Here is a 26,930-nt window from a genome sequence, read left to right on the forward strand (position 1 = left end):
TTAGCGCGATAACTCGAGCAAAAATGATCCGATTTTAATGAAATTTTGTACAAACGTGTAAACCTACGTTTATTCGAACGAGTTCGCGAACCAGCATGATCGGACATGGGAACAGGGGTTTATGGGGTAAAAATTGGTTTTTCCCATTTTTTACCCTAAAAACATAAAATTTAGCAACTTCTTTTCAAACCACTTTGTTGAGCTTAAAAAAACAAACAATTTATTATATTGAAGCTTATTATGCGCCTAATGGCTACGGAGAAATAAAAAAAATTTAAATTTAAAATACCCATGTCATTTTTATGGAGAAAATCGTAAACTGTTGTAGTTTGCTTGTTTATGAGTATATTTTGATCAAATTTGGAAAATGCATTCATATCATAATAAACTATTAACATTTTACAACAAAAACACCTTTTTACCCTCCTTGTTGCAGAAAACCTAAGTACTTGTTAAACTAATGCTATTTAAATAGGGAATAAATGTGATATTAAAGAGACATTTTAGTGTAAATCCAATCAGACAAATGGAAATTCGTTTAGTCTGCAGGTTTGCTGCGGCGGGGGTATTATATAAACTTTGTGGCTTTTATATCTGGTAAGTAGTGGAAACCGCCATTTTGGCTTGGATTAATTTTAAACCTTGTGTAGGCTGATATTAGAAAAATTTACCAAATTTTCGAATTACAATTTCACATTTACGATTTACCTCCATCTCCCTTATTGAGCGAAGCTCTTTGGGACCAACTTCAATGCAACAAATAGAGAAACATCACTCAATAACGGCTGAACACATTTCAGCCAAACTTAACAAAATTACTTAGACTAATAGTGAGATGGTTTTTAAACAAACAAATTTCAATTAGATAATGCTAATGCAATTTAAAACGAACTTACAATTTCCAATTTTTAACATTAGGCTTATGGGACTAAAGTAGCTATGACAGGTTTTTTGTTTACAAGAAAAATGTAAACAAGAGAATCATAAGGTATTTCTGAACTTTCTAGACTTTTCTTTTAAACGTTTTTAAACCATTCCTATGATCTTAATAAACATGAAAATGGCATTAGGTCAAGTTACAAGGATTACCAACAGGGTGCAGCACTATTATTTCTTTTACATTTATGACAACAGCTAATTTGCAACCAAGAGGTGAGTGAGCGTAGCGAACGAACTTCAACCTGGAGGCGTGTTAGCGTAGCGAACGAGCTCCAACCTAAAAATGAGTGAGCGTAGCGAACGAGCTCCAACCTAAAGGTGAGTGAGCGTAGCGAACGAACTTCAACCAGGACGTGATTGAGCCATGCTAACGAGATCATCTTGAAAATTAAGAAGTTAAACGGGGCAAAGCCCGCGGGTTACAGTTAGTAGTAAATAAAGTATTGCATCTTTGATTCTACTTACTATAATATCAACGAACAATATAATACAAACCAGTTCTTTTGATTAGTTCTATAGTCCATTGCCTTTACATTTTCACACTTACCATTAACTAAATATAGTAACAGATATTTCATTGATTTTAGTTGTGTTGCAAAACAAAAATAATAAATTTATCAAATGCAATCAAGTAAATTTGAACTGCAAGCTATATTAAGATAAAATAAGAGTATTTTGTATTACCATTTAATAACTAGGATTGCTTTCATAGCAGTGAAAGCCAGTTGAGTGGAGCGATCACGTTTCATGGTTTTCAATAAAGCAATATAAATAAATAAAATGTTTATAGATATAATACAAAATACAACTATTTCATCAATTTAACTTATCAGTTTCGCTCAGAATTATATACATCTATAAGAAGTTTCATTTGTAAAGATGTGGACATTACATACATATCCTTTCTATCCTATCGGCATTTTTTCCTGCGTTTGCTTGCTAATGCCATCTGGTGAACCCACAGTTTTGGTTGAACCCGACCTTGAACCTAAACCAATCGAAATTTTCTCAATCTTGGCCAGATTTTGCAATTGAGGCAGAAATATTCCTGCTTGGATTCATACAATTAGCAGATGTAGCTTTTTTTAAGACTTGCCTGATTTTAGAGAATGAATAGCTGTCACCATACCTTATGAGGTTTGTTTTCTTAAGCTTTAAACATTTAACATAATTATGAAAAGCATTGTTTTTAAGCAAGTCTTCTACATTCAACTATCTCAAAACATTGCCAGAGGTAGATGTTCGTGCGTTTCGGGCGTTTAGTGCTCGTCTTTACTTTCTACAAATATCTGGCAGTTTTTGAGAATGCATTCTGAAATTTTCCTTAATATGACAATCTTATGCGAATTACGTATTATTTTCTTGTAAAACGATCACGCAAAAAATACTTTATCCTTCTTGGGCAATAATATAACCCTAGACGTTGCCAACACAATAACAATCGATACAACAAGTGTGCTGCCAACACGATGATATCATCAAAAATATTTCAATGTAAATAACAAATAGCCACTGTAAAGTAGTTCAAAATAGCCTATTTGGATAAAAATATTGATTTGAGAATACCGAGTTATTTAAATCTGCAGAATCGTGTAGTTGTTTTAATTCCCAAGTACCGGGGGACCGAGTCATGGTTCGGTATAGTTGATTTCGATTGTAAAAGCAATATAAAGCAATCTCAAGTCTTATTTACAATGAATTTTGGACATAATTATTTAAGTTCCAGTGGCAATTCAGTTTATTATGATCGAAAATTTGACCTGGCAATCCACAACCCATTTTATTTTATTTTACAGTCGATGTTAAAAATCACTCTATTTTCCTCATTCTTCCATAGCATTTCAGTATTGCAGATACCTTCTTCTAACTGCCACAGGCGCTTCATACAGTCCGGACTGCTCACATTTACTACTTCCTTCACCACTTCCAACGTCGTGGACCTGTTTCCCTCCCTTCTCATAGAATTTAAGTATTGCATATACATTAAACAAACTTCCACACTCCACACTGTTCGCCTTTACTATTTCATCCACTACTTCCTACGTCGTGGACCTGTTCAAGTTTGCTATTTATGAGATGGATCCATGAATGAAATTCAACGACGAATCGTTTTAGATAAATATTATTTGTTATAACCTTTTCTTAGCCACGTATATCAAGTCTGTAAAATACTGTACCTAAGGGAGTATGTTTTATCTATGACTGTACCTGGTACCTATTCGATCAGTGGTCGTTTCAAAGTTAAATGTAAATGTAAACTTAAGACTTTCTCTGTATTATTTAATCAGTGGTCATCATACGCATTTTTTTCCTTTGTACTGTGTTTAGGCCGTGGCTTGATGTTAACATATGCTATGATGCTTTGTTTTGTTTACATTTACGTCGTTATTTTGTCGTTACGTCGTTATAAATTCCGGGGGTAAATAAATAAATTTATTTATAGCCCATTTGGGGATTATATTTCATAATTTGTTTTTGTACCATTATATCAACTCTTTGTACCGAAATAAATAAATAATTCATTCATTCATTCAATTCATTCATTCATTTAATTCATTAATTTCATCGTCGCAACCCATAAGGCCAATGTTAAAATTTAAAAACTTTGAGTTACTACAAAGGCACTATAAGAAATTGGTTTCGTCTAAACCATCCAAACATTTGACAAAACAACCTTGGTAAGTTTGGCTAAAATATGTTCAGCCGTTATTGAGTTTATGTGTTAGAAAGATTGCATTGAAGTTGGTCCCAAAGAGCTTCACTTCGCTCCGCTCAATTAAATATAGTTACACGTTACACATATACCACAGATTTTAGAACACAAAGATCAACGGTGGCGTACCATTTATTTATTTATGATATTCTTTAGTTTAATTTAAGCATAGGTGTAGCAAAAAACAATTACGAAATTTACCAAAATATAAAATACCCCCGCCGCAGCAAACCTGCCGACTAAGCGAATTTCCATTTGTCTGAATTAATTTTCAATTAAATCTATTTAAATAACATTACCTTTAACAAGTACCTAGGTTTGCTGCTACATGGAAACTAATAAAGTGTGTTTGGTAAAATATTAATAGCGTAGTATAAAATAAATAAATTTGCCAAGTTTGATCAAAATATTTCCATAAACAAGCAATCTACAACATTTTACAATATTCTCCATAAGAATACCATTGCAATTTTAAATAAAAAAAATTTTTAATTCCTCCGTTACCAATTACAATACAAAAACACTTTTACATAATAAATTATTTGTTTTTAAACTCTTTAAAAAGGTCTAGAGAGAAATTGAGAAATTTTGTGTTTTGAGGGTTGAAAAATGAGAAAACCTAATTTTTACCTCATAAAAACCCCAATGAATCACAAATTAAATGCTTTCCCATCTTAAAGATCATAAATACACTTTTCCTGTAAATTTTCCGAAATTTATGGACCTGCTCATCCCTACCTATAACACATAATTAAATATTCTTCTCTATGATAAAAACATGTTTGACTCAACAATAATGAATTGAAGGCGAGAGGGTTCGTACCATCTATAGCGCAGTAAAAATAAGCTAAAAATTCCACAAACCTAAAAAAATTAACACAACCAAGGAATTTGGTACAGATGGTTGGTGTACCTTCCTTTTGAACATAAAAATCCCCCCGAAAAAAAATTAAAGCTGTGACTACGGCCGCCAAATTGGAAAATGGCGGCATATTTCTGTATTTTTGGTTATAGTGACTTTATTATTAGAGATACAGGAATAAGCTAAATATACAAAATGCAGTTCATCTAAAAATACACATTCTTTGTATTTATCATCTTTCTCTAAACCCAACGGTTTTTGAGTTATTTTGTGGTTAAGTATTCTTAGTTTTTCTATTTATCAAAAATAGGCGAAACCCATGGAAATCGACGGTTACTTTCATACCGGATATTATTTTCATTTAGTTAAATAGTGTGATACTATAAAATCTTAAAATTTAACTTCATTTTATGAGTAAAACAACTCCGCCACAGCTAACCAGCAGACTCAGCAAATTTCCATTTGATTGGATGTTTTATTAAATGTATATAAATAAAATTAGGTTTAACAGGTACCTAGGTTTGCTGCTACAGGGAGGGTAGTATAGTGTTTTTTTAGTAAAATATCAATAACGTCGTATAAGAAAAACTAATTTTCCAAGTTTGATCATAAAAAATCTATAAACAAGCAAACTACAACAGTTAACTTATTAATAAGAATAGCATGGGAGTCTTAAATTTACAATTTACAAATTTAAATATGCAAATGTTGTTTATGTTTACTAAAAAGATGGCGATTATTTGTCACGATTCGAATACTAACCGAATGGGTTTTCAAAAGGAGATGGAGCAAGTTATTTAAGTAATATTAATTCGTAACAACCACTTGTTTATATTACGGTATTAGCATATACAGTAGTATTTTTTCGTTTTAGGCTGGAATGAAAGAAAACTTCCTCTGTTTAAGATCCTGGAGTAAAGCCATGTGTTTCTATCAGCATATTTAGATTGTCTTTGCAAACAGTTGTAATTCAGTGGTTTAGCGACAGCTTACTCAAAACCAAACTCATTCAGTTTCGTTTATCAAATCGATTGAATACTGATTTTAGTCTTTACCTGGATGAAACTGAAGTTCTCCCTACACCGAATGTCAAGTTCCTTGGATTGACCTTAGTCGAGAGACATAATTTTTAATGGGTCGCCGGAATTGTACCCCCCTGGAATTGTACCCCCCATTGATTGTCGACGTCATTTTGACGTCACGCCTAGGGGGATACAATTCCACCCCGTACACTTTGATTTTAACATAATCTAATATATTTAATGTGGGCAAGTGATCAGTGAACCGGATGATTGTATTACAAATTAAAAAGAGCAGGAGATGTACGGCCCGGATTTGTACCCTCTGGAATTGTACCCCCCGGAATTGTACCCCCTGCCAACATCAAATTATTTATGGACGGTGTGGAATTGTACCTCCTGGAATTGTACCCCCCATCTGATAACCAAATGTGTACGAGGTGGAATTGTACCCCCTCCCCCTATAAGTAACATCTTCAAACGACTTTCAATAAACTTAAGTGGTATCATCTATCTATCTATATATTAACTAGCTGACCCGGCGAACTTCGTATCGCCGAAGTTATAGGTTTCCCCTAAGACAGACCGATGGAAAGAAAGTAACGTTACGTTTAATTTTCAAGATGATCTCGTTCGCATCGCTCAATCACGTCCTGGTTGAAGTTCGTTCGCTACGCTCACTCACCTTTGGGTTGGAGCTCGTTCGCTACGCTCACTCACCTTTAGGTTGGAGCTCGTTCGCTGCGCTCACTTGCCTTCAGGTTAGCTCGTTCGCTACGCTCACTCGCCTCCAAGTTGAAGTTCGTTCGCTACGCTCACTCACCTTTTGGTTGCAAATTAGCTGTTGTCATAAATGTAAAAGAAATAATAGTGCTGCACCCTGTTGGTAATCCTTGTAACTTTAAAGCTATTGAACATCATAGAACAGAACCAACTTGTTTAATTGAAACAGCTGTTAAGATTCATTAATTCCATTTCTCATAAGGTTAACATGGGAAACTCCAGAGCCACTGGGGCGGAGCCCTTTTAAGAATTTCGAAACGGGAAATAGTTTACGTCCGATTCGCATACCTACAGAATTTACACACCAAATTTCATAACGATCGGTGAAGTCGTTCCGGAGGAGTTTGCAGACAAACACTGTGACACGAGAATTTTATATATTAGAAGAAGATAGACAAGCATGTTTCTTTAAAACCTTTTTTCTCAGCTCGTGTGCATCACAGGGAAAATCTACGCATACCTCTAGAAAGATATTTTCCTGTAGAAGTGCAGAATCCTTTTAAAAATTAAAAAAAGCTCAAATATAAGCACATAAAATTAATTTGAAATTTTGAAAATTTAACATGGGCTTTATGGGTTGCCATGCTGGTAACGAAATAACAACGAAATATAAACAGAAAATCAAAACAAATGGAAGAAATTCAAATCACATGTTTTATTTACAGTGTGGGATGAAAATAGAGAAGCCTGGACCTTTAAATTCCATCACCACCAACAGACTGCGCTGATCTAAATGACTAAATTTCTGTCGAATACACAATGGTGTTTACCAAGTCAAACTGTTTGAATGAGATATAGCAACTGTTATGACCCATCAACTTTGTCAGCAACAAAATATAAGGTAGAAAATAAAATTTAAGACATGCTTTCGGTGAATGGCTCACACAACTACATGTTTTATAATTATAATAAAAAAATAGTGACAGCTGGTCCATATAGTCTACCTCAGTATCCAATACTCCAATACGTGTACGTTACATGTTTTTGGTCGAGTTTTCGACCACTACTAGTTAAAATTAAATAGTAGTGAATGCCTTCTAAAGTGAAATATGTTGGATCGATTTTTAAGCATATAAATAACATTAATTCCATTTGAATTCTTTCTTCAGCTACTAAAACATAAACGTGTTTCACCGATATTGGCTTTGGAAATCAGACGTAACTTGGCAATGTGATGATAAAATCACACTCGTGTGATTCACCTATAATTTCCAACCTAAATACTGTTTTGATTTTACGTGATAATCACAATAGATAAGCTCCTAAACATAATATTCAAAACTAGGGCGCCGATGGTGATTAAACAATTTTTTACTAGCCTAAAGGAATAAAGCTTTTAGTTAAAGATTTGACACACTACTAAGACCAACATTGGATTTAACTTATTTTTATTTTGAGTTTACTTAGTTTTCAGTTTGAATTCAACATCACATATTATTAAGGTATTACAATCAAGTCCATTATAATTTCAGTGCATGAAGAGGTCTGAGTCAAATTGTGGGGGGTAGAATTCCAGGGGGGTACAATTCCGGATCGTACACTATCTTCTGCGGACACGAGGGGGTACAATTCCAAGGGTGTAAAATTCCGGTTCTATAAGAAAGACTAGACTGACGGGGGTACAATTCCACCCCGTACACTGACCAAATAAGCGTGAGTTTTAACTGGGGGGTACAATTCCAGGGGGGTACAATTCCGGCCCGTACAGTATTTTAGATGCCAGTGGATTTAATCGAACCACTCGTGCATAACAATATTAAAGTTCTATGAGGGGGGTAAAATTCCACCCCGTACACGCCGTTTTGGTCGAGAAAATGAGACGTCATCGTGACGTCACTAACCAGCAGGGGTACAATTCCAGGGGGGTACAATTCCGCCACCCCATTTTCATGACCATTTCAAACACATTTCAAAGAAACTTAGTTGTGGTATTTTTATTTTGCGTCACCTCAAGAACAACGAAAATCTGGAGATATAAATGATTTATCCTGGAAGTCGTGCGCCAAAAATATGATAATGAAATAGAAATAAAATTCTTATATTTCCTGTATTTTATTTGTCATTGATAATTTTGTAACCTTGGTCTGACCTTTGACCACTCGTGCATTGCATATAGCTCTTGCAAAATGTTTGATGCTCTGCTCAGAAGTTGAGTTGATTAAGTTCATTTTGAGCTGTGAGAATCGCTTGAATGTTAACAGGGAGACGACGTAGCCAGAGTGCTCGAAGAATGTTGTCCTGTAGTTGGGCTGGACCAATCAGAGTACGTAGGTGGCGTAAGAACTGCGATGGCTTGCGATCTCCGATATCTTCATCACTGATCAACTGGCGAACGCATTCTTCTTCACTAGTAGACAGTCTTTCTATAAGCTTCGAACGAAGTACCGCGTAACGATTCGTTGCAGGCGGATTTGTGATGATGTCCTCTACTTCCACTGCGTAACGTGTTTCAAGCTGAGAAACGACGTAGTGGAACCGAGTGTCATCGCTTGTGATGCCTGAGATGGCGAACTGGGAATCTACCTGAGCAAACCATAGACTTGGTCGATCGGCCCAGAATGGTGGAAGCTTTACTGCAACTCGATTCACTGATACATTACCAGGGTCGTTGCGTTGCTGAACGTTGGGGGAAAGTTCATTTTGTTGCTCTCGTAGATTCGCCAATTGAGCTTCGATTTCTTCTAGCGACATTGGTAATATTGATGAAGGAATGTCGTGCTGCTTGTTGTCGTTGTTCTGGGTCACCAATATATAGCGATGTTTAGTCTATATGAAACAATATCACCACTATATGAACGAGTATCTTGATAAAAGTTTTATTTACAAATGAATGATGAAGTGTGTCAAATCATAACATAGTCAAAACTAAACATTTTAACAAAAGCCAGCAACAGTTGTTAAATAATAATTATTAAAATAAAGTATAGACTAAAGGCAACACAGATGTGGCTAAGTTGACGCCACAAGCTTGCTAAGTTTTCCAACTGATAGATTTGTAGACCTACAACATACTTTACTATCAAGACCCGGCTATCGCAGCGAAAGATAATGTTGCAGCGGCTTCGTTGTGGGTTGATAACCACGATAACGAATGAAAATAAGTTGTATTTTATAACAAACAAACGACAAACTTATTAAAGATTTAACCTATATTGTACAACATAGTGAGTGGGTAATGATTTAGGCTGCAAACAAGTTGAACAATTTTACTTTTAAGAAAACCTTGTTGATTGGTTGTGGACTTTTATTATATCTTCAACATTCTTTACTTTACCGAGTCCAATGGCATGATTGAGTAGTTTTATTGTTTTATTTATTTAAAACGCCGAATGTAAGTAGTATAAAGTGTTTATTTTTGTCCTAGAGATAAGCCCAAATCCATGATATGTACTGTAGATAAATTATTATGTTTTAATTGTTATTGACATTGTCAGAAAGGCGCAAACTACGGCGTGAAGGCTATACTACTCGTATGACGAGGAGCGGCAGAGTCTAGGAGGGCGGCGCGGTGCGGCGGCGGCGGCGGCGTCGGTGCAGCGTTTATTGCAACGTGACGTCACAGTGGGCCGTGCAACGAGATCACGTGACTGAAGGAGGAGGGTTTTGCGATTTTTAAAGTCTATCGGAGTGACAGTTTGATGTTTACGACCAGTCTCGCCGGGGGAAGTCGTAAACCGGAGTCGCAGTTGGCGAGTCCGCCACACGGCGCGCCACCACCGCCCCTCCACCGCTGCACAGTGCACTCACTCTGATGCGCTTAACGGTTCACTCAGTAGTGCAAGTGCAGTCGACGACTCGACAATTGTAATCAGTTATCAGTTATCAGCGTGCTGTGCGAGTGCGAGCCGATGGGAGGCAACAACAACTACACGGAACTGGACCTCTCGTCTCACGGGCATAGTCACCCCGGTGGACAGAACTCTCGTACAGCACCCAACTGCGCTCGCTGTAGGAACCATGAGATCATTGTGCAGCTCAAGGGCCACAAGCGCTACTGCAAGTACATGCACTGCAAGTGTGACAAATGCATACTCACCGCCGAGCGACAAAAGGTAAGCCTCAACCACAGCGTACACTAAGAACTAACATTAGGCCTACGTTTTATAAAGTAGTATAGTTGTCTATTAACAAGTTTGTCTGTACCGCGAATCAAAAGTTTTCAGATGAACTGTATTTTGAATGTTCGCGCGACGCGGAAGTTATTGCGCAGGCCCACGGTGACACGAACAGCCGAAACTTTGATTGTTGCTTTAACAATGAACATTCCGAACAAAAGTTAATAGTCGTATGCCACTATATTGTAAGAATAATAATACAAATTTACCATCATACTCGAGTTATTAACATATACAATTAAAAAATTATCGACTTTTTAGTATATGTGACTAAGATTTACTGTACAATACTGAATAAATGCCAATTCTTAATTTTGTTTGGTCAACAATTAATTTAAGTCTGACTGTGGTCTAATACAGCAATAGTGATGTAAAATATTTTTTTCGATATTTCTTAGATATGAAATGAATCACGAAACGAACTTATTCGTAATGTTATTGGTTTTGATGGTAAACATGTCGACAGGTAGGTCTATATTATTGCATTCCCAAATAACTACAAGAAACAATCCTTTATAAAATATAAAATAAGTTCAATTTTAAATTTTATTTTATCAGTGATTTTAAATCAAAAGTAATCTGTCATGTCATTTAGCTTCTGTGAACTTCCATAATGGGCAATGTCTATGTTATAAGTGTGTTCAAATTATTTACAATTATGATTTGGCATATTAGAAATGCATAAAGTTTTACTGAGTGTAAAGGTTTATTTTATTCGTCATTTAAATAAATGTGTGTATGTATGTATGTACTATATATTGTGGGCCCTATAACAATTGTTGTAGACAAGTTGGCGTCCTGTTTTAAATTATTTTTGAAGTGCCAAAAATGTAATAGTTAAATCAAAACAAAATTCTTATTTCCTGTATTTAAATTGTCATTTAAAAGTTTGGTCTGCCCTGTGACCGCTCGTCGTTTACTATTGTTGGGCCCGGCGAGTGGTGATATCAAGTGTTTTTTTACGTAGACTATTTAAAAATATATATTATAATTTGCCTACGGAGTAAGATACTTGGTAAACGTTTTAAAAACAACTAAATTGTCAATTTGATAAATATATGATAACAAAATAACTACCGTAAATAGTTATAAAAACATTGTGCAACGTTTATGATCAGTTTCTTGAACTAGTGTTTATTAATGTATTACATCGCAGTTGATTGTAGTCGTTCACGATTATATCCTGCACATACTTTCTATAACACTAGCCATCAACGATGTTTTAGCGTATAGAAGACAATCAATTACAGCCGGTCCGGTAGTTTATATGACCAGAGATCCAATAAAAAAGTATTGAACAGTATTTTGTCATGTCACTAGAAAAATATCGTGTTATGGACATTTTTAATAGTTTACGTTTTGAAACAACTATCTCAAAATGTCTTCGTAAAGGATAATTAATCAGCTCACATTGTTTTAGAAACAAATACGTTGCTACGACGAAAAGAAACTTCGTTAATAGGCATTTTAGTTTAACAAGAGTTTTATTTGTAACTCACACCAGCTGCATTTAGCTGATAATAATTCATATTATTAAACATTTCATATAAAAAATGCATCATCATTGTTGGTTTTTAAATTATTGGGAAGGAAATGTGGAGATTTTCTGTAGACATGATTAAACAAAGAATTGAATATGTTTGTTGTCATTAAAAAATACATAACAAAACATTTAAATTTCAAGATAAGGCTTGAAAAGACGAACTCTTTTATGACCTGAACACGGGACCGATTTACTTTCGTTTTGACGTCCCCAGAGGCCAATAAAACCAGCCGTTCATATTTATATCAATATTATGTCCTTTGGCACGATAACTAGATTAAAAATTGTCCGATTTAAAGGGCCTCAAAACATAGACTTTTCCAAATGGTAGACAATTTTATAAAGGTCAAATCCAATAATTTAGTATCTTGAAGAGTTTTGTTCAATTAATGGTTATAGAGAATATTAAAAAATTGTGAATTTAAAGTGTCCATGCTTGCGGCGAATAAGCAAAATTTGGTAGTTTGAATGTTGTATATGATGGATAACATATTGATCAAACTCGACAAATCTATTTATACTAAACAATCAAGATTTTACTTAAAAAAACCACACTTTATTACCTTCCCTGTAGCCAAACCTAAGTAGCTACTCGTTAGTCGTTAAACCCAGTTAAACCTAACGTTATTAAATTGTGAATAAATTTGAGATATGGGAAAATTTAAGTGACAATTTAATGATGATGGAAATAATCTAGTCTGCAGGTTTAATGAGGTGGGGGTATTTATTCATGCTACAAATATTTGAACAAAATTGCCTCTAATGTTTTCCCAAAAAGAGTAATATTGACATAATATTTCTTGTAATTTGTAATCAACATAATTAAATGATGTTGTCCTATTTAAATAACATTATATTTCATGTCTACTTAAGTTTGCTGCTACAAGGAAGAATAAAGTGTTTTTGTTATAGGCCTATGTTATTAGTATACTTTGAAATAAATAAAGTTGCCGAATTTGATAATAATAAACAAACCAACTCAGGAGCTTTTTTCCCATAAAAATAATAAGGTAAGCCTACTTCAAATGTACAGTTTTTTTTATCTTATCCGTAACCTTAAATACTACAACAATGCTCCAATATATGTGAGCGTCCATGAACACGATAGCTCTAGTAATTATTGTCTGATTTTGACTAATTTGGCTTGAACGTGTAGTGCGGGATAAATTGATGATTTCGCGAACCAGCGAGATCGCGGCCATGAGAACGGGAAGTTGTGGAGTTCTGAAAATAAAAAAAACAATTTTTTTACAACCATCGTGTAGAGCCTAAAAAATTCGAAAAAAACTGTACATTTAAAATGTCTATGTTATTCTTATAACAATTAAATTGTTGTAGGTTGAATTGAATTCACTTAATCTGCAGGTTTGCTGCAGCGGTATTTTACATTTGCTGTTTTTTACATCCTTTAGTGTATCTGTACTCTGTACTTTATCTGTATATCTGTATTTTAGTACTATTACAATGTTATTGTACATAACTATTTTTGTAACGTTTCCATTTTCATACAAATTCAAAAGTATAATCTAGGTTTGTACTCCTAGATTGTACATTGTTCTAAATTTGTACTTCGTGTCGTTCTTGGCTAGACAAGACAGTTCATGCTTCGAATTAGTTTTCATCGACATGATTTGGTGAGATAAAATGTTTGAAACCTCTTGTTACACATTTATAACATCCTAAAGGACTTATAGGACGTAGTGACGTTGAAAATGCAGTTTCACAGCTTTACTGTAAAATTTCCTTTATCCTGTACCATAATATTGAGGTAGGGGTTTAAATGAACTTTTATCTTAATCTGGACAAAGTAGTGACTATTTTTATAAAGCAACAAATTCCTTCAATTTATCCATCAAAACTATAATTTTTATAACCGTTATTTGAAAATTGTCAATGGCGGTATTTCTTCTGGGCTAAAAAAGCTATACCAGGGAAGCTTGTGTAGTGGACGATTTTACCGACAACGGATCGCAGCTTGATGTCACATAGTATATTTTAGAAGTATTTCAGTTTTGTTGTTCGAAGCCATTAAATCCATTTGTAATACCTATTTACCTTTTAAATATTACAATGTTCTAAGACAGTTATTTAGATACTAATTTATAAGGACAATCTGGCTGTGTTTAAAAAATCAACTGAAGCATCAGCTGTCAAATTACATTTCAAATTGAACTAGGTATTATAAAGAAAGTTGGTCAGCATCACTGGCTCTTGAACTCTAGAACTAATTAAGCGCAAGGAGGCGAAGCCCTAAATGAAATCACCATTTTCGTTACCATTTGTAACTCCGTTTGATCATAATCTTAAAATAAAATGACACGTTAATGGTACAAATCTGTTAAGTAGGGCGGCTGGAAAAGGGATGTAACAGGGAAAATCTTGATTGTATCAAGTATGGACACTATGTTTATTCTTGGATCTTAAAAAAATACGATGTATGAATTAATTCAAAGATTTTGTGGAAAAATCAATTTTAAAATACTACGCGTGATTCCCGGTATCAGTCAGTGTCTCGAATGCTCCAAACTAAAGAGGTTATAATTAACATAAAAGAGCGTTGTTACCAATGCAATATAGAGTATACGAAGTATTCATCTATATTTGACCTTCGTTATTGAAAGAAAGTAACTAAAATTGTGATTATGTTAGTAGTAAGCAATCCACTTTGTTGTCATTAGCCTACTGACCGATTCATTGACGTAGGTTGCCGACGCCGTCACACCAGGGACATTGTGTAGTCATCTCATTAGACAACTATAACTATTTAAAAACTGAAGACGAACAAATGTATGCAACCTATTATATTTTTCAAGATTTGCTAGTTTTTGCAAATGTCCCTTTTGTAGCAAATTTACCAACTGTTTACAACAATCTTTACAATTTCCACATTTTGACGTTGTGTTGCGTAGGTGATGGCGAAGCAGACAGCCATACGCAGGGCCCAGGAGCAAGACAGAGATAGGTTGAATAAGGGTCTACCAGTGCCTGGACGTGAAGTCACTCCTCCATCTACCACAGTCACAGTACACGACAATGAAGTCTGCTCGCCCGCCCCCGCCTCGACCACCGCGGCGACCATAGCCTCCGCCGCCGCAGTCAACTCCGCTCCCTCTACACCGCGACGGATCACCACTCCGCCACCCAGGCGACAACACAATGGTGAGTAGCATGTAGTAATAGTTTTGTGTTAAATTATTGAACCATTTAAATCTGGAAAGTGTGATCCTTGATTTTGACACCGTCTGTCTATTGGCATGTCAGTTTTCGACCATTCAGCTAAAATATTATCAGAGCATCGCAATAGTTACTCGTGAAGCGAGCGCAATGATTTTGAGCACGAAAATCCAGCTACCGTACGAAATTGAGCAAAGCACTGAAGTGGCAATAATGGGTTCCCTAATCCTTTGGTGATTTCGAGCAAATGGTCCTCCTAGAACTCTTTTGGATGATTAAACAGAGGGAGATGAGAAAAAACATTAAAATAAAACTAGCCTCTACTACATTTTTTTCCTGGCCTTGTGGCTTACACACTTGACAAGTCAACAAATTTATTCCTGAGTCTCTAAGTTGTTGCAGTTTATCATCAATAAACCTTTTGCGCACCAGGTGGTCCTTCGTTTGCTTAGTTTCTTATTTGCGCATTAATCGTATGTATGTTTCACATAGCACACTTATGAAGATAACAATGTTTGGTTGAAGTGACGTACAACCCATAGTCTAATGCGCTTGAAAACTTTCGCATCCTATGGGCTGGCCGAGAAATTTCCAAACTTGTCAATAGTGCAATTTTCTAACATTGTTAAGGAGACGTTTTGGTGAAAATTGAATCAGGCAAATGGAAATGCAGTGTGCAGGTTTGCTGCGTCGGGAGTATTTTATGTTATTACCCTTTCTGCAAAAATACATCTAAAAGATAATCCTCATAAAACTCACGATAACAGCCTAGGTTGATACGGAAACGGTTATAGAATCTAACTTATTTCATTAATAAATAATATATTTTATCAATGACTTATTCCATATCAAATATTATTCCAGTATTAAATTTGTTCAAATCAACTGTGTGGGATTGTTAATTTCCATTATATTTGTCTTTTGAATTTACGGTTGCTAGCAGAGTGACAAGGGGTTGCATATCTTAGCAATTAGAACAGATGCATTGTCCTCCCAGCCCTGTATGTTCCTTGCTCAAAATCACCACAGGATTAGAGATCCCATTACTGCCGCTTCAGTGATTGCTCGAAATCAGTGCACCGTGTGAAGCAATCGTCCTTTAGACAAAATAACATTATTTTAGCGTTTTGCTAGAATTGTAATTGGTATTTTTTCGGCGACCCTAATACACAATATACCACATACATTTAATACATTTAATACCACAGCAACTAAGCGAAACTCAATTTGTCTGTTTGAAACAGGTCATATTTACCCCCATTAGCATTAGAGTACTGTTAGCAGAATAAAATGTAACAAGCCATAACACCCTTTTGGAATTTAACTTCCTTGAGAAGACCATAGACCTACTACAGCCACAAGCCGCTCCGAGTCAAGCCAAAGCCCAAAAGAGTGACGAGCTAATCATAATTTACAGCAACGGGTCTATAAAGTCCTGGTCTGATTGGGGTGTGAAATAACTCTAAAACCAATAAAGAAGCTGATCAATACGCTTCTTGCAACTGCCTCATCTTAACGATGGGACCAACTGCATCATCTAGTCCCGCGACCGTCACACTCTTCAACTTTTGTAGATTGTCTCCTTCCTCCTCAAGTAGAGTATGTAAAACGTAAAAAATGTCAACACAATTTTTCAATTCTATTGTGAACCGGTTTCTATTGTTTATATTCAACTTCTGCTGGTATCCAAACATTAGTTTTCTATGTCATAAAACTGACAATGATAACAAGAAATAACAAAACTGTACATGTGAACATAATTTGCCGTGAAATGACTTAAATATAAAACATGTAAATCATTACCACTTACTAAAATAGAGCGTTCTTAAATCCTCTATTACCTTTGATCATCCGGTATATCTATTCTGCCGAAATTTACATAACAATTATGGGCAACCTATTTTTCACCACCTTGATGCATGCAGTGTATTTCAAACACATAATACGATAACGTTGTACCCGGACCCTAAAGTGGAAGAAACTCTGATTGCATAGATATAGTATAAGAATTAATTTATTTACTGTTTTTATTCGTCCGACTACGACATTCGTTATGTAGCTTGTAGTGAACGTTGGCGTTGCTTGTGAGATAACCAGCTGGTCTAGGCGTGATGCAGTAGCATATATCGTTCATGTAGAAGCCTAGTGATGGTCCGGCCACCGCCATGTTCATGTTGCCGTTGTTGGGATAGGTCCTGGACCTGTCGTGAAAGTGAGCAAGTCTGAAGGCCGAAGTTTGACCGCTCTCCGCCCTCCTTCTCTCCACTCCTCTACACCGGTACATGGACGTTGGACGAGTCTAGCCAGGCGCTTCATTTGCCAATTTGAATAAATTACGTGCGGCAATCACGTCCAGCTGGAAACCAAGTCTAATCATTAAGTTTAATTAATGCATCGGGGTGTAGATCGAACGGTATTTGACAGACGGACAGATTGACGTTGAGTGCAAAGGACAAAACCACTTTACTTAAACCTCGGTAATCCTTGGCTTTAACATATTGACGCATTTTTACATACTTTTTGCAAAAACGTGTTTCATTCGAGGTGATTTTCAAACACAATTATTTCCCCGTGAGCGGAATAATAATTTATTTTAAAATTATTATTGATGGTGGTTTTCGGTACGTCTAATTATTTATTTCTTTATTTAATCATCATAAGGCAGATAAAACGACAGGCTTTCCGTACGCGGAGGCTCGTCTTGAAAGTAACACAACTTGTGATATTTCGCGTCTAGTTGTTAATTTGTTGCATAAGTAAGCTGTACTTGAGTCGGGCACGTCATTACTAGAGATAAGATATTAATTATTGCACAGAATGCAAACTTATCAAGCAATTCATTATTACGATACCACATACACCTTATCGCTATCTCAGACATTAGAATAATACTGGCAGTTTTATTCCATTCTACAGTCTTTGTTCAAGAACTCGTTGAGAAAGATTAATATTTTTAAGTAATTCTGACAAATTAATGCCTAAATGCATTAATGTGTTCTCTATTTCGTATTACCAGCATTAGAAGGCCGTATCATGAAATATCCTTACATCAGATACAAATATAAAAAATAGATGCTGTCATTAATTTAAAAAATAAATTTTCAAATTATGCTACAGTTTGTGACGTCTAGCTGTTTTAAGATTTTAATAAATCTAGAGGACCCATGCTTCTCCGCAGCTTTAAAGTAAATATAATATCCGAGAAATAATCAAATTTATGATTTTTACATCTGCAAGTAAAAAATGGAGGAATTGGTTTAGTTGATCCTACCGCTCAGGGAAAAGCATTGTTCCGAGCTTCAAATAAATGCTGTAAATTCATCATAGACTCTCTAAAAACTAAGAGGAAAATAAGCATGCAAGAACATGAAGAACATTTGGTTATCTCAAAAAAGGACTTGAAAGAGGAGAGAAGATTAGAAGAAGAAAACATTTTGAAATCGACTATTCAAAATCTTCCTCTAAAACAACAAAAAATTATCTTGCGAGGAGCAAATACTAAAGCGAAACACAGTAGATGGCTGTCATGTATTCCATAAAAAAAAAACTCAATTTAGATCTTTCTCCACTGGAGTTCAGAGATGCTCTTGCACTAATATATGGGAAAACTCCAATACACCTCCCCTCTTCATGTGATGGCTGTGGCAAAAACTTCAGTATGGAACATGCCCTCAACTGTCGCACAGGTGGGATGATAATAAGAAGACATAATGAGGTAAGGGATACTCTTGGAAGCTTGATGGAGCATGGGAAAACTGTGTTCGAGAACCAATGATCTCTGAGCAAGGGTCATTGGATGCTGCAGCACTAAATGCAGACTTGGCTTGTAGGGGTGTATGGGAGGTTCAGACGGAAGCATTATTCGATGTACGTGTCGTTGACACTGATGCTCCATCGTACTTGAACATCCCATACGAAAAAGTTCTGGAGAATGCAGAAAGAGAGAAGAAGAAAAAATATTTGACAATAACAGAAACAAGAAATGCTTCTTCCACCCCAATAGTCACGTCTGTGGACGGAATGCTAGGCAAAGAATTTCAGACCTTGCTCAGAGCAATGGCAGAATGGCGCACATGAAAAGAGCCCAAAAACTCAGGCAGACGCTTGAAAAGCGCCCGGACCTCCAAGGTCCCACCCATGACGGTGCGAAAAGAGCCCTGGCTCTTTCTAGAACTTTCACAACGTCTCTTCAAAGGAGAAGAACCAATAACACAGTTGAAATACATGAAATTATTTACAATATTAAAAGATTCACTGTTAAAAGATACATTAATAAAAAATATATTATTCAAAGATATTTACATTAAGATATAGTCTGTTTACCTAACCTAACCTAACCTAACTTACCTAACCTAACTTAACCTAACCTAGCCTAACCCAACCAAACACAACACTATTTACTAAAACACTACTATATATACACACAATTTATAGTCAGCGTCCTCCTCCTCAGGTACCTGTGGAGACCCGGGCTCTTTCCATGCTTAAGATTAGTGAACCTTTTTTGGGATTAAAATTTCGGGCTCTTTTCATGTGCTCCGTGGCAGAACGCCTCACAGAAAAATGGAAGAAACCTTACAGTTTAGTGATGAACTGGATAAGGGTGAAAACCATCTGTGCGACGTTAAGGGCCAGCAGCATGTGTCTCAGGAGGACAAGAAAGAAGTGGAGGACCCTTAGAGAGTTCGAAGATGGGGCTGGAGTACCAGCTTTTTATTAATCTAAATAGAAAAAGTTTTATTTTTCCATGTCAAAAAATTTAAATAAAGATTGCTTGTTTGTCTTTTTTGATTGAGTAATACAGTATCTTGAACGTAGCTGATTCAAACGATCAACAGCACAACAGCTCAAATTATAGCCTACAAGTTACTGATTATTTAGAGTCTAAAACATATAAAAAACATGAAGAATACTGGAGCTATTGATTTTTAATCACAGAAAAAACCTTATGAAAAATAATTTGTATGTTGGTTGTTCACCTTGCGTTTGCTTTAAACTCGTCAGATTTGAATACCGTATATAATAGTTTAATGAAAGCCGGTATTTCACTAAGGGTTCTTAGACAAAAATTTATAGGATTAGATAATTATAACTGGTGAAATACATCTTAAATTGAAATTAGAAATCGAACATGAATCAATTTTTTTTGTCAGGTAATACAGTAGGTAAATGTAAAAGAAGCTCTGGATGATAGGTGATTTTTCTTGTCACATCCGAAGATCTTTGGAACTCTTTCAACGATGGTGATTGAATTACTACAGAATAGTAACCAGAAACACAATTTCCGTAAAAATCATCTAACTTGAGTGTCCATGGATGGGAAAGTTGCTCCATTATTTGTACAACTTTCTTAAATTTACAATCAATAGTAATTTCAATGATCTTAATACTAATATCGCATTTTACACCCATACTTTATTTGGCTTCGTCAGAAACGGAACACTTTGGTTTAAATGCTTTTTAGTTAGCTCTAGCTGACTTGAAACGAATTGCAGCTTAATCGTATGGATTCCAAACCAATGGGTAAAACTCAAAATTCTTTGCACCTCTTCTGCAGCTTACAGAATGCAGATATGCATCCACACTAGTGATACCGCAGTTAGTACGTACAATACAACACAAACATATTTCCTCAATAAAATCCACGAGTGATGGAGTCTATTTCAGTCGAAGCCCAACAATGAACAGTTAAGGTCGCGTTTCGCAACAAACGGACTTGTAATTGCAAATTCGCTTCCTGCTCGCTTCTTGAGACCGTAGCGGGTGTCCCGGTGAGAATGTTGACACAGGCAGAGAGTTTGGGATGAGACATGCTAAGTTATTTAATCTATACTGTAGTAATCAAAGTCAACAGTAAGTTCTAGTGCACACATTTACAATTCCTATAAGTTTAGTTGTCTTCGTGAATTTTTAAGCGACTTGAACAGTAACAGTCTTTCTCTTTAATATTAAAAGAAAATATTGATCAAATTTAAACTCGGTCCCTTAGTTTAATAGATTATTTTATTTGATAGACACACAAAATCACTGCGAAAAAAAGGTTTTTGTAAGTGTAAATGCATATGTTTTACTTGAACGTAACCCGTTTTACTTAGTGGCTAGTTAGTTATATGAGAGCATTTATTGCTTGGAACTCCAACTATAGTTCGGCCGCTTAGAAAACGACCTGCGCGCTAATGCTAAACCAATGCTGGAGGAGGTCGCTTTCTAAGCGGCCGAACTATAGTTATCAGTTTATTAATTAATAATCCCAATCCATCTCTGTTTGTAGTGAAAGGGTTTACTGATCTTGCAAAACTAGTAAAATTCTACATTTATAATACGGTTTTTCGGTATTCTGTATGTTTCATTTGCAGAGTACATCAAAATGATTTGTATAACGAATTTTTTTAATAACGAAAAAGTTTTGTTAAGTATTTAGTAAAGTTGGCCACCAATAGTTGAATCCGCCAGGGTTCTGCTACTCCTTGGTATATTGTATGTTAGAAGTACGTGGCACATGGTCATCCTTGTTTACATTCATACATCAGGCAAATTTACAAATCTTGATGCACACGTTAACTGGGGGAGGGGTTCGGTAGTGATTAAATACTAACACTATAAGGGAATGTTGCAGAAGTGACTATTGACAAATACACGTGGATAAAGAAGTACCGGTACTACCGGAGCGTATACACTTAGGTTGGGTCTTTTATATACGCTATGGGCGAATGTTTAAGTGGTCATTATTTTCGTGGTGGCTTTTACTGTATACGGGGTGAGGGATTGTTTTTAATGTTGATATGTATAACTAGGAGCAAGTGAGAAACAATAGCCTAGTTCAAATATATCCTAGAATTATTTCTGTGTATTTTGCATCATAGACAATAATTTATACAGCGTAAGTGAACGAGTGTCATGGACAAATCAAGTCCAATTGCCTACGGTTGGTAGTACAGTATTCATAAATCTGCCTACTTTATGAGGCCAAGTAGGTTTTCCAGCAGAGCAGTAAGTATTTTACTTAACTGGTCATTTCTTCAACTCCCTTAATGAGGCAAGGCTCCTGACAAAGAGCGCTGTGTCTCTCATTGGATCTCTTTCTCTATCTCTTACACACATAAACAATCCCTGTGTCCTTCTACTGGGAACTTTAAGTCAATTATGTCGGGTCAAAATGTCAAATCATAAATCTGTCTTCGACCAGTAAAGATTTGTTTGTATTCGAGTCAATGGTCTGCAGCCATGCTATAAAACAGACCTCATTAGCGAATTAGTTAAAAACTCTGTGTTTTATGGTTCATAAAATTAGTTTAAGTATTAATTTTAAAAGTTATGGAGATCTAAGGAGGATTCTGTTCACATTATCCGGCATACCTTACACCTACGTCACTCCTGTGTTCATGTATACACCCTGCAATCAAGTTGAAGAGCCTTTAATCTTTACCAATCTCGTACCCGTAAAGTTATACAGTATACACTGTAGTATAGTTTTGGCAATGTGTACTAAATCCGCATACTGTATCATTTTACAGTAACCAGAAGCCGTATAGTCCAGTCATATTAGAGTTTTTGGTGTAAAATAATTCCCTAAGTGGTGAAACTTTGCACATGTGTAGTACTATTACCTAAGGGAGTATGTTTTATCTATTGTAGTACCCAGTAACAACATATCAAAAATCAACATTCATGCATGCTATGCATATTGGAAAATGGCGGCCAATTTTCACTTGTTTGCCCATATTTCACTAACCGTTGGAAATACAGAAATCTCGTTCATACAAAAGTTCAAGAACACACAAAAATACATCTTTTACTCATTTACATATTTGTCCTATTTATAATTGTGTAGTCATTTTAAATCAAAATTTCTCCATTACCTAAAAAAAACTCTTATAAGTGTACAACTTGGTACGTATATTGAGTTTTACTTCCGGAATAACATACTAAAAGTCCTCGAAAAAAACTTGTGCTACGGCCACCATCTTGGAAAATGGCATCCAAAAACCAGTTTTCCCCTATTACTCAAAAACTATTCATCCTATAAAAAACATTAACGGTAAAAAATGTTCACCAATGAAAGAGCTACAACTTTTGTATTTAGAATATTTCGATATAATTAACCGTTTAACCATAAAATGCAATATTTGGAAAATAAATTAGAAAACTCGTAAAAAACACAATTGCAATTTAAAAGAGTTTTAAATAAACTATTTAAAAATCAATTTTATTATTTGTATTTAATAATTGGAATTTTATGAACAGTTTCATACCATTAACAAAACTTTTCATTTCCATTTATATTTGCTGTGGCATTTTAAATGGTATACTGTTGGTGCTTTCGTTGATAGACTACCATAATAATCCCATACTGAGTTCATTATGGTACAAGGATGGGATTTGGTATGTATATTTCATTTACCTAGTGGAACAACATGGCAAAAGCCCTCGCAAAAACACCTATGCATTGGCAATTATCTTAGTAAATGAATATTGAAATTTACAAAAGGATTAAGACATTAGGGTGTTTTTAAAAGAATGTCGGGATTTCAAAGGGTTGTTATAATAGGGTTGTTATAGATAATTAAATGATTTAAACGTCAAATTGAAGGGAAAAGAATAAGGGGTTTTTTCTCATTATTTGATACAATTCGGAATGATTTAATGAAGTTCTGGTTTTCATTAATCTTATATTAGCATAAAACTGGCAAAGTCTGTACGCTTTAAGGCGATCGGCGGGTTAATCTGATACCTTATTCAATATTTTTCGGCACAACGACTCCATCTTTTATAGATAACATCATCAAGTGACCATAGGTTTGTTCAACAGAAGACTTCGTCGGGCAATCGATTTTTTCGAGCTTCTGATGCAGAATTGTCGGATTTCTTCGACTATGTCATCGCTTGTTTTAGCCGGGTGAATGTCTTTTCAAAACACTTTGGTGCCACGAAACTCATTAAACCAGCTTAAAGTTTCTTTATCACCAAGTAGATTTATATTTAGTTTAATTTGGCAATAGGTATAAACTATGCGAACCACAGATTGCAATCTGTGTCTTCTGTTGTGCAGTAAACCGTCGTACTGGCGACTGGCGTCAAGCGCATGAGTCAAAGGCCTACCACCGTGCACCTGTTTTGCGCATGCAAAGGCCAAAGTTTCCTATACAAGGGAAATAAAACTTAGTTATTTTAGCTTCAATTTGTCGTATAAAATGTTTAGTTATCTTAAAAAGTACACAAACAATTATTATTTAAAATCCCGGCATCCTTTTAAAAATATCATTTAAATCAATGGAAATAGGTTAATTGTATGTAGTAAAAAACAAACCCCTTTAATACAATTAATTATTTTTTTTATTCAAACAATTATCATTGTATCCTGTTACGTAATTGCCCCAATCTTATTCATCATCAGACTGATATGAAGTTCTACTGCTTGCTAAGAGTTTCCGCGTTATTATTATTATGCTAGTTTATTATGGTAGTCTAGCAACGACATTTAAAATTTCACAGAAAATATAAATTGAAAGGAGAAGTTATGTAACTGGTATGAAAATGTTCAGAACATTCCAATAATTTTTAAATTAAAATGATAAAATATTTTTTTTTAATGGCAATTCATGTTTTTTTACGAATTTTCAAATGTATTTTTTTATATTGCATTTTATGGCTAAACGGTTAGTTATATCGAAATATTCTAAATACAAAAGTTATTGCTCTTTCTTTGGCAAACATTTTTTACATTTAATGTTTTTTTTATAGGATGAATAGTTTTTGAGTAGGCCTAATAGGGGAAAAACTGGTTTTTGGACGCCATTTTCCAAGATGGCGGCCGTAGCATAAGTTTTTTTTCGAGGACTTTTAGTATGTTATTCCGGAAGTAAAACTCAATAAACGTACCAAGTTTTACACTTATAAGAGTTTTTTTAGGTAATTTCTCAAATATGACTAGACTATAACAGTTATTGAGAAAATGTTAAATTAATATATTTTTTAACATTAATTTAGTTTGATGTATAGTATAGTAGTAGTTAGATATATAGTAGTATTATTGTATAGTAGTTAGATATATATGTCCGTGAACACGATAACTCGAGTAATTTTTGTCCGATTTTGATGAAATTTGGCTTGAAGGTGTATGGTAACCTTGAATGAGTGTAGCTGTACCTTGAATGAGTTCGAAAACTAGCATGATCGGACCATGGCAACAGGGTTTTATGGGGGCTTTAATGAGGTAAAAATTGGGTTTTCTCATATTGATCCTCAAAAAACGGAATTTTCCAATATCTCTCTAATCCATTTTGAAGAGCTTAGAAAACAAATAATTTAGTATGTTACAGTTTTTTGTACACTTATTGGTTACGGACGGAAAAAATTCAAAATCCCTATGTTATTCTTATGGGGAATATTATAAACTGTCGCAGTTTGCTTGTTTATGGATATATTTTGATCAAACTTGGTAAATTTATTAATTTTTTAGCAAGCTATTAATATTATACCAAACACACACTTTATAACCCTCCCTGTAGCAGTAAACTTAGGCACTCGTTAAACCTAATGTAATTCAAATCAGGAAAATGGAAATTTGCTAGGCTGCAGGTTTACTGCGGCGGTGGTATTTTACAATAGCTATGTATATTTTAATCTATACTTTTTCATAGCTAAACCTTGCTGTTAAGGGGTTTTTCTTCCAGCAGGGCCGCTACGATGGAATATTTGTTTGAAAAGAAACTGACAGAAATTAAACAAAATTAATGTTTTTTTTTTAATTTAATTTAAAGTTTTCTCAATAACAGTTGGAGTTGGAGCTAATATGTAAATGAGTACAATATGTTTTGTCTGATCATTAACTTTTGTCCGAACAAGATTTCTGTATTTCCAACGGTTAGGGAAATATGGGCAAAAAAGTGAAAGCACAGCATGCACGAATAATGAATTTTGATATGTTGTTACTGGGTACTAGTACTACACATTTGCAAAGTTTCATCACATAGGGAACTATTTCCAGATAGAGGGGTATTTTTCCTAAAATGACTGGACTAATATGCGACTGGGACCGTGGCGTCGTCCTGTAATCAAGCTACTGTACTTGAGAGTCGCGAATTGTGGGTATTTATTGAAATTCTCTGTGGATGCGATACTCCCTGGTGTAGATTAACATCCGCACTAGTGGGTACTACGACTATCCGCAGTAATATCCTGATAATTAGACTTTTATTCGTAAATTACAAGACAAAATTTGCTTCGGATTTTACTATAAACTGTAGTTCCCTTATTTGCAATTGGCTGTATGGGCTATTAATTAACAGTCCTGTCTAAGAAACATATCAGCCTCAGTCAGTAACAAGACTACAAGATCGCGCCACTCATCCTTCACTCATCTCCACCCATACTTAGCTTAAAATTCCTACTTTCGTATGGTCGCCATTTCACGTCAAGTATTTAAGTATTACGTATAGTCTGCAGCTATATCACTTCTTGCTCCAGATATCTGCACTTCACGTAACCTGGTGATATGTGCGGATATATACACTGTATATAATCTGGGAATCTGTGCAGATATCTACACTGCGGATACAGATAGGCTGGGGATCTTAGCAGATATCTACACTAGAAATAGGTTTGGGGTTCTGTGCAGCTGCTTCACTAATATGTGCACTGTGCAGATATATATAGCCTACACTTTACATTAGCTGGGAATCTGTTTAGATATCTACATTACAGGTAAACTGAGGGCATGTGCAGATATATACACTTCAGATAAGTTTGGGGTTCTGTACCTTCACAGCTTCATTGTGTAGAT

The 26,930-nt window shown here is 35.2% G+C and overlaps 2 protein-coding genes across 2 annotated transcripts in view; one reads left to right on the forward strand and one right to left on the reverse strand.

Moving 5' to 3' along the window:
• Positions 1-8,458: 8,458 nt before the first annotated feature.
• On the reverse strand, positions 8,459-9,007 carry LOC128998329 (uncharacterized). Its single transcript, XM_054424434.1, has one exon. It carries the CDS (start codon positions 9,005-9,007, stop codon positions 8,459-8,461), a length of 549 nt encoding a protein of 182 aa, XP_054280409.1.
• A 952-nt stretch (positions 9,008-9,959) lies between these two features.
• The window catches only part of LOC128998339 (uncharacterized), a 53,802-nt gene continuing 36,831 nt past the window's right edge, over positions 9,960-26,930 (forward strand). The window contains exons 1-2 of the mRNA XM_054424446.1: positions 9,960-10,368; positions 14,884-15,133. Of these exons, the coding sequence (XP_054280421.1) occupies positions 10,165-10,368; positions 14,884-15,133 (454 nt within the window). The 5' untranslated portion in view covers positions 9,960-10,164. The remainder of the gene's footprint in view (positions 10,369-14,883; positions 15,134-26,930) is intronic.

This window comes from Macrosteles quadrilineatus, unplaced genomic scaffold, assembly GCF_028750875.1.
Source record: "Macrosteles quadrilineatus isolate MER2022 unplaced genomic scaffold, UCM_ALF_1.0 Scaffold_1__1_contigs__length_201487025, whole genome shotgun sequence".
Classification (NCBI taxonomy): Eukaryota; Metazoa; Arthropoda; class Insecta; order Hemiptera; family Cicadellidae; genus Macrosteles; species Macrosteles quadrilineatus.

Coding starts and splice junctions, on each gene's coding strand:
- LOC128998329 (XM_054424434.1), bottom strand. CDS start 9,007: ATGTCGCTAGAAGAAATCGAAGCTCAATTGGCGAATCTACGAGAGCAA.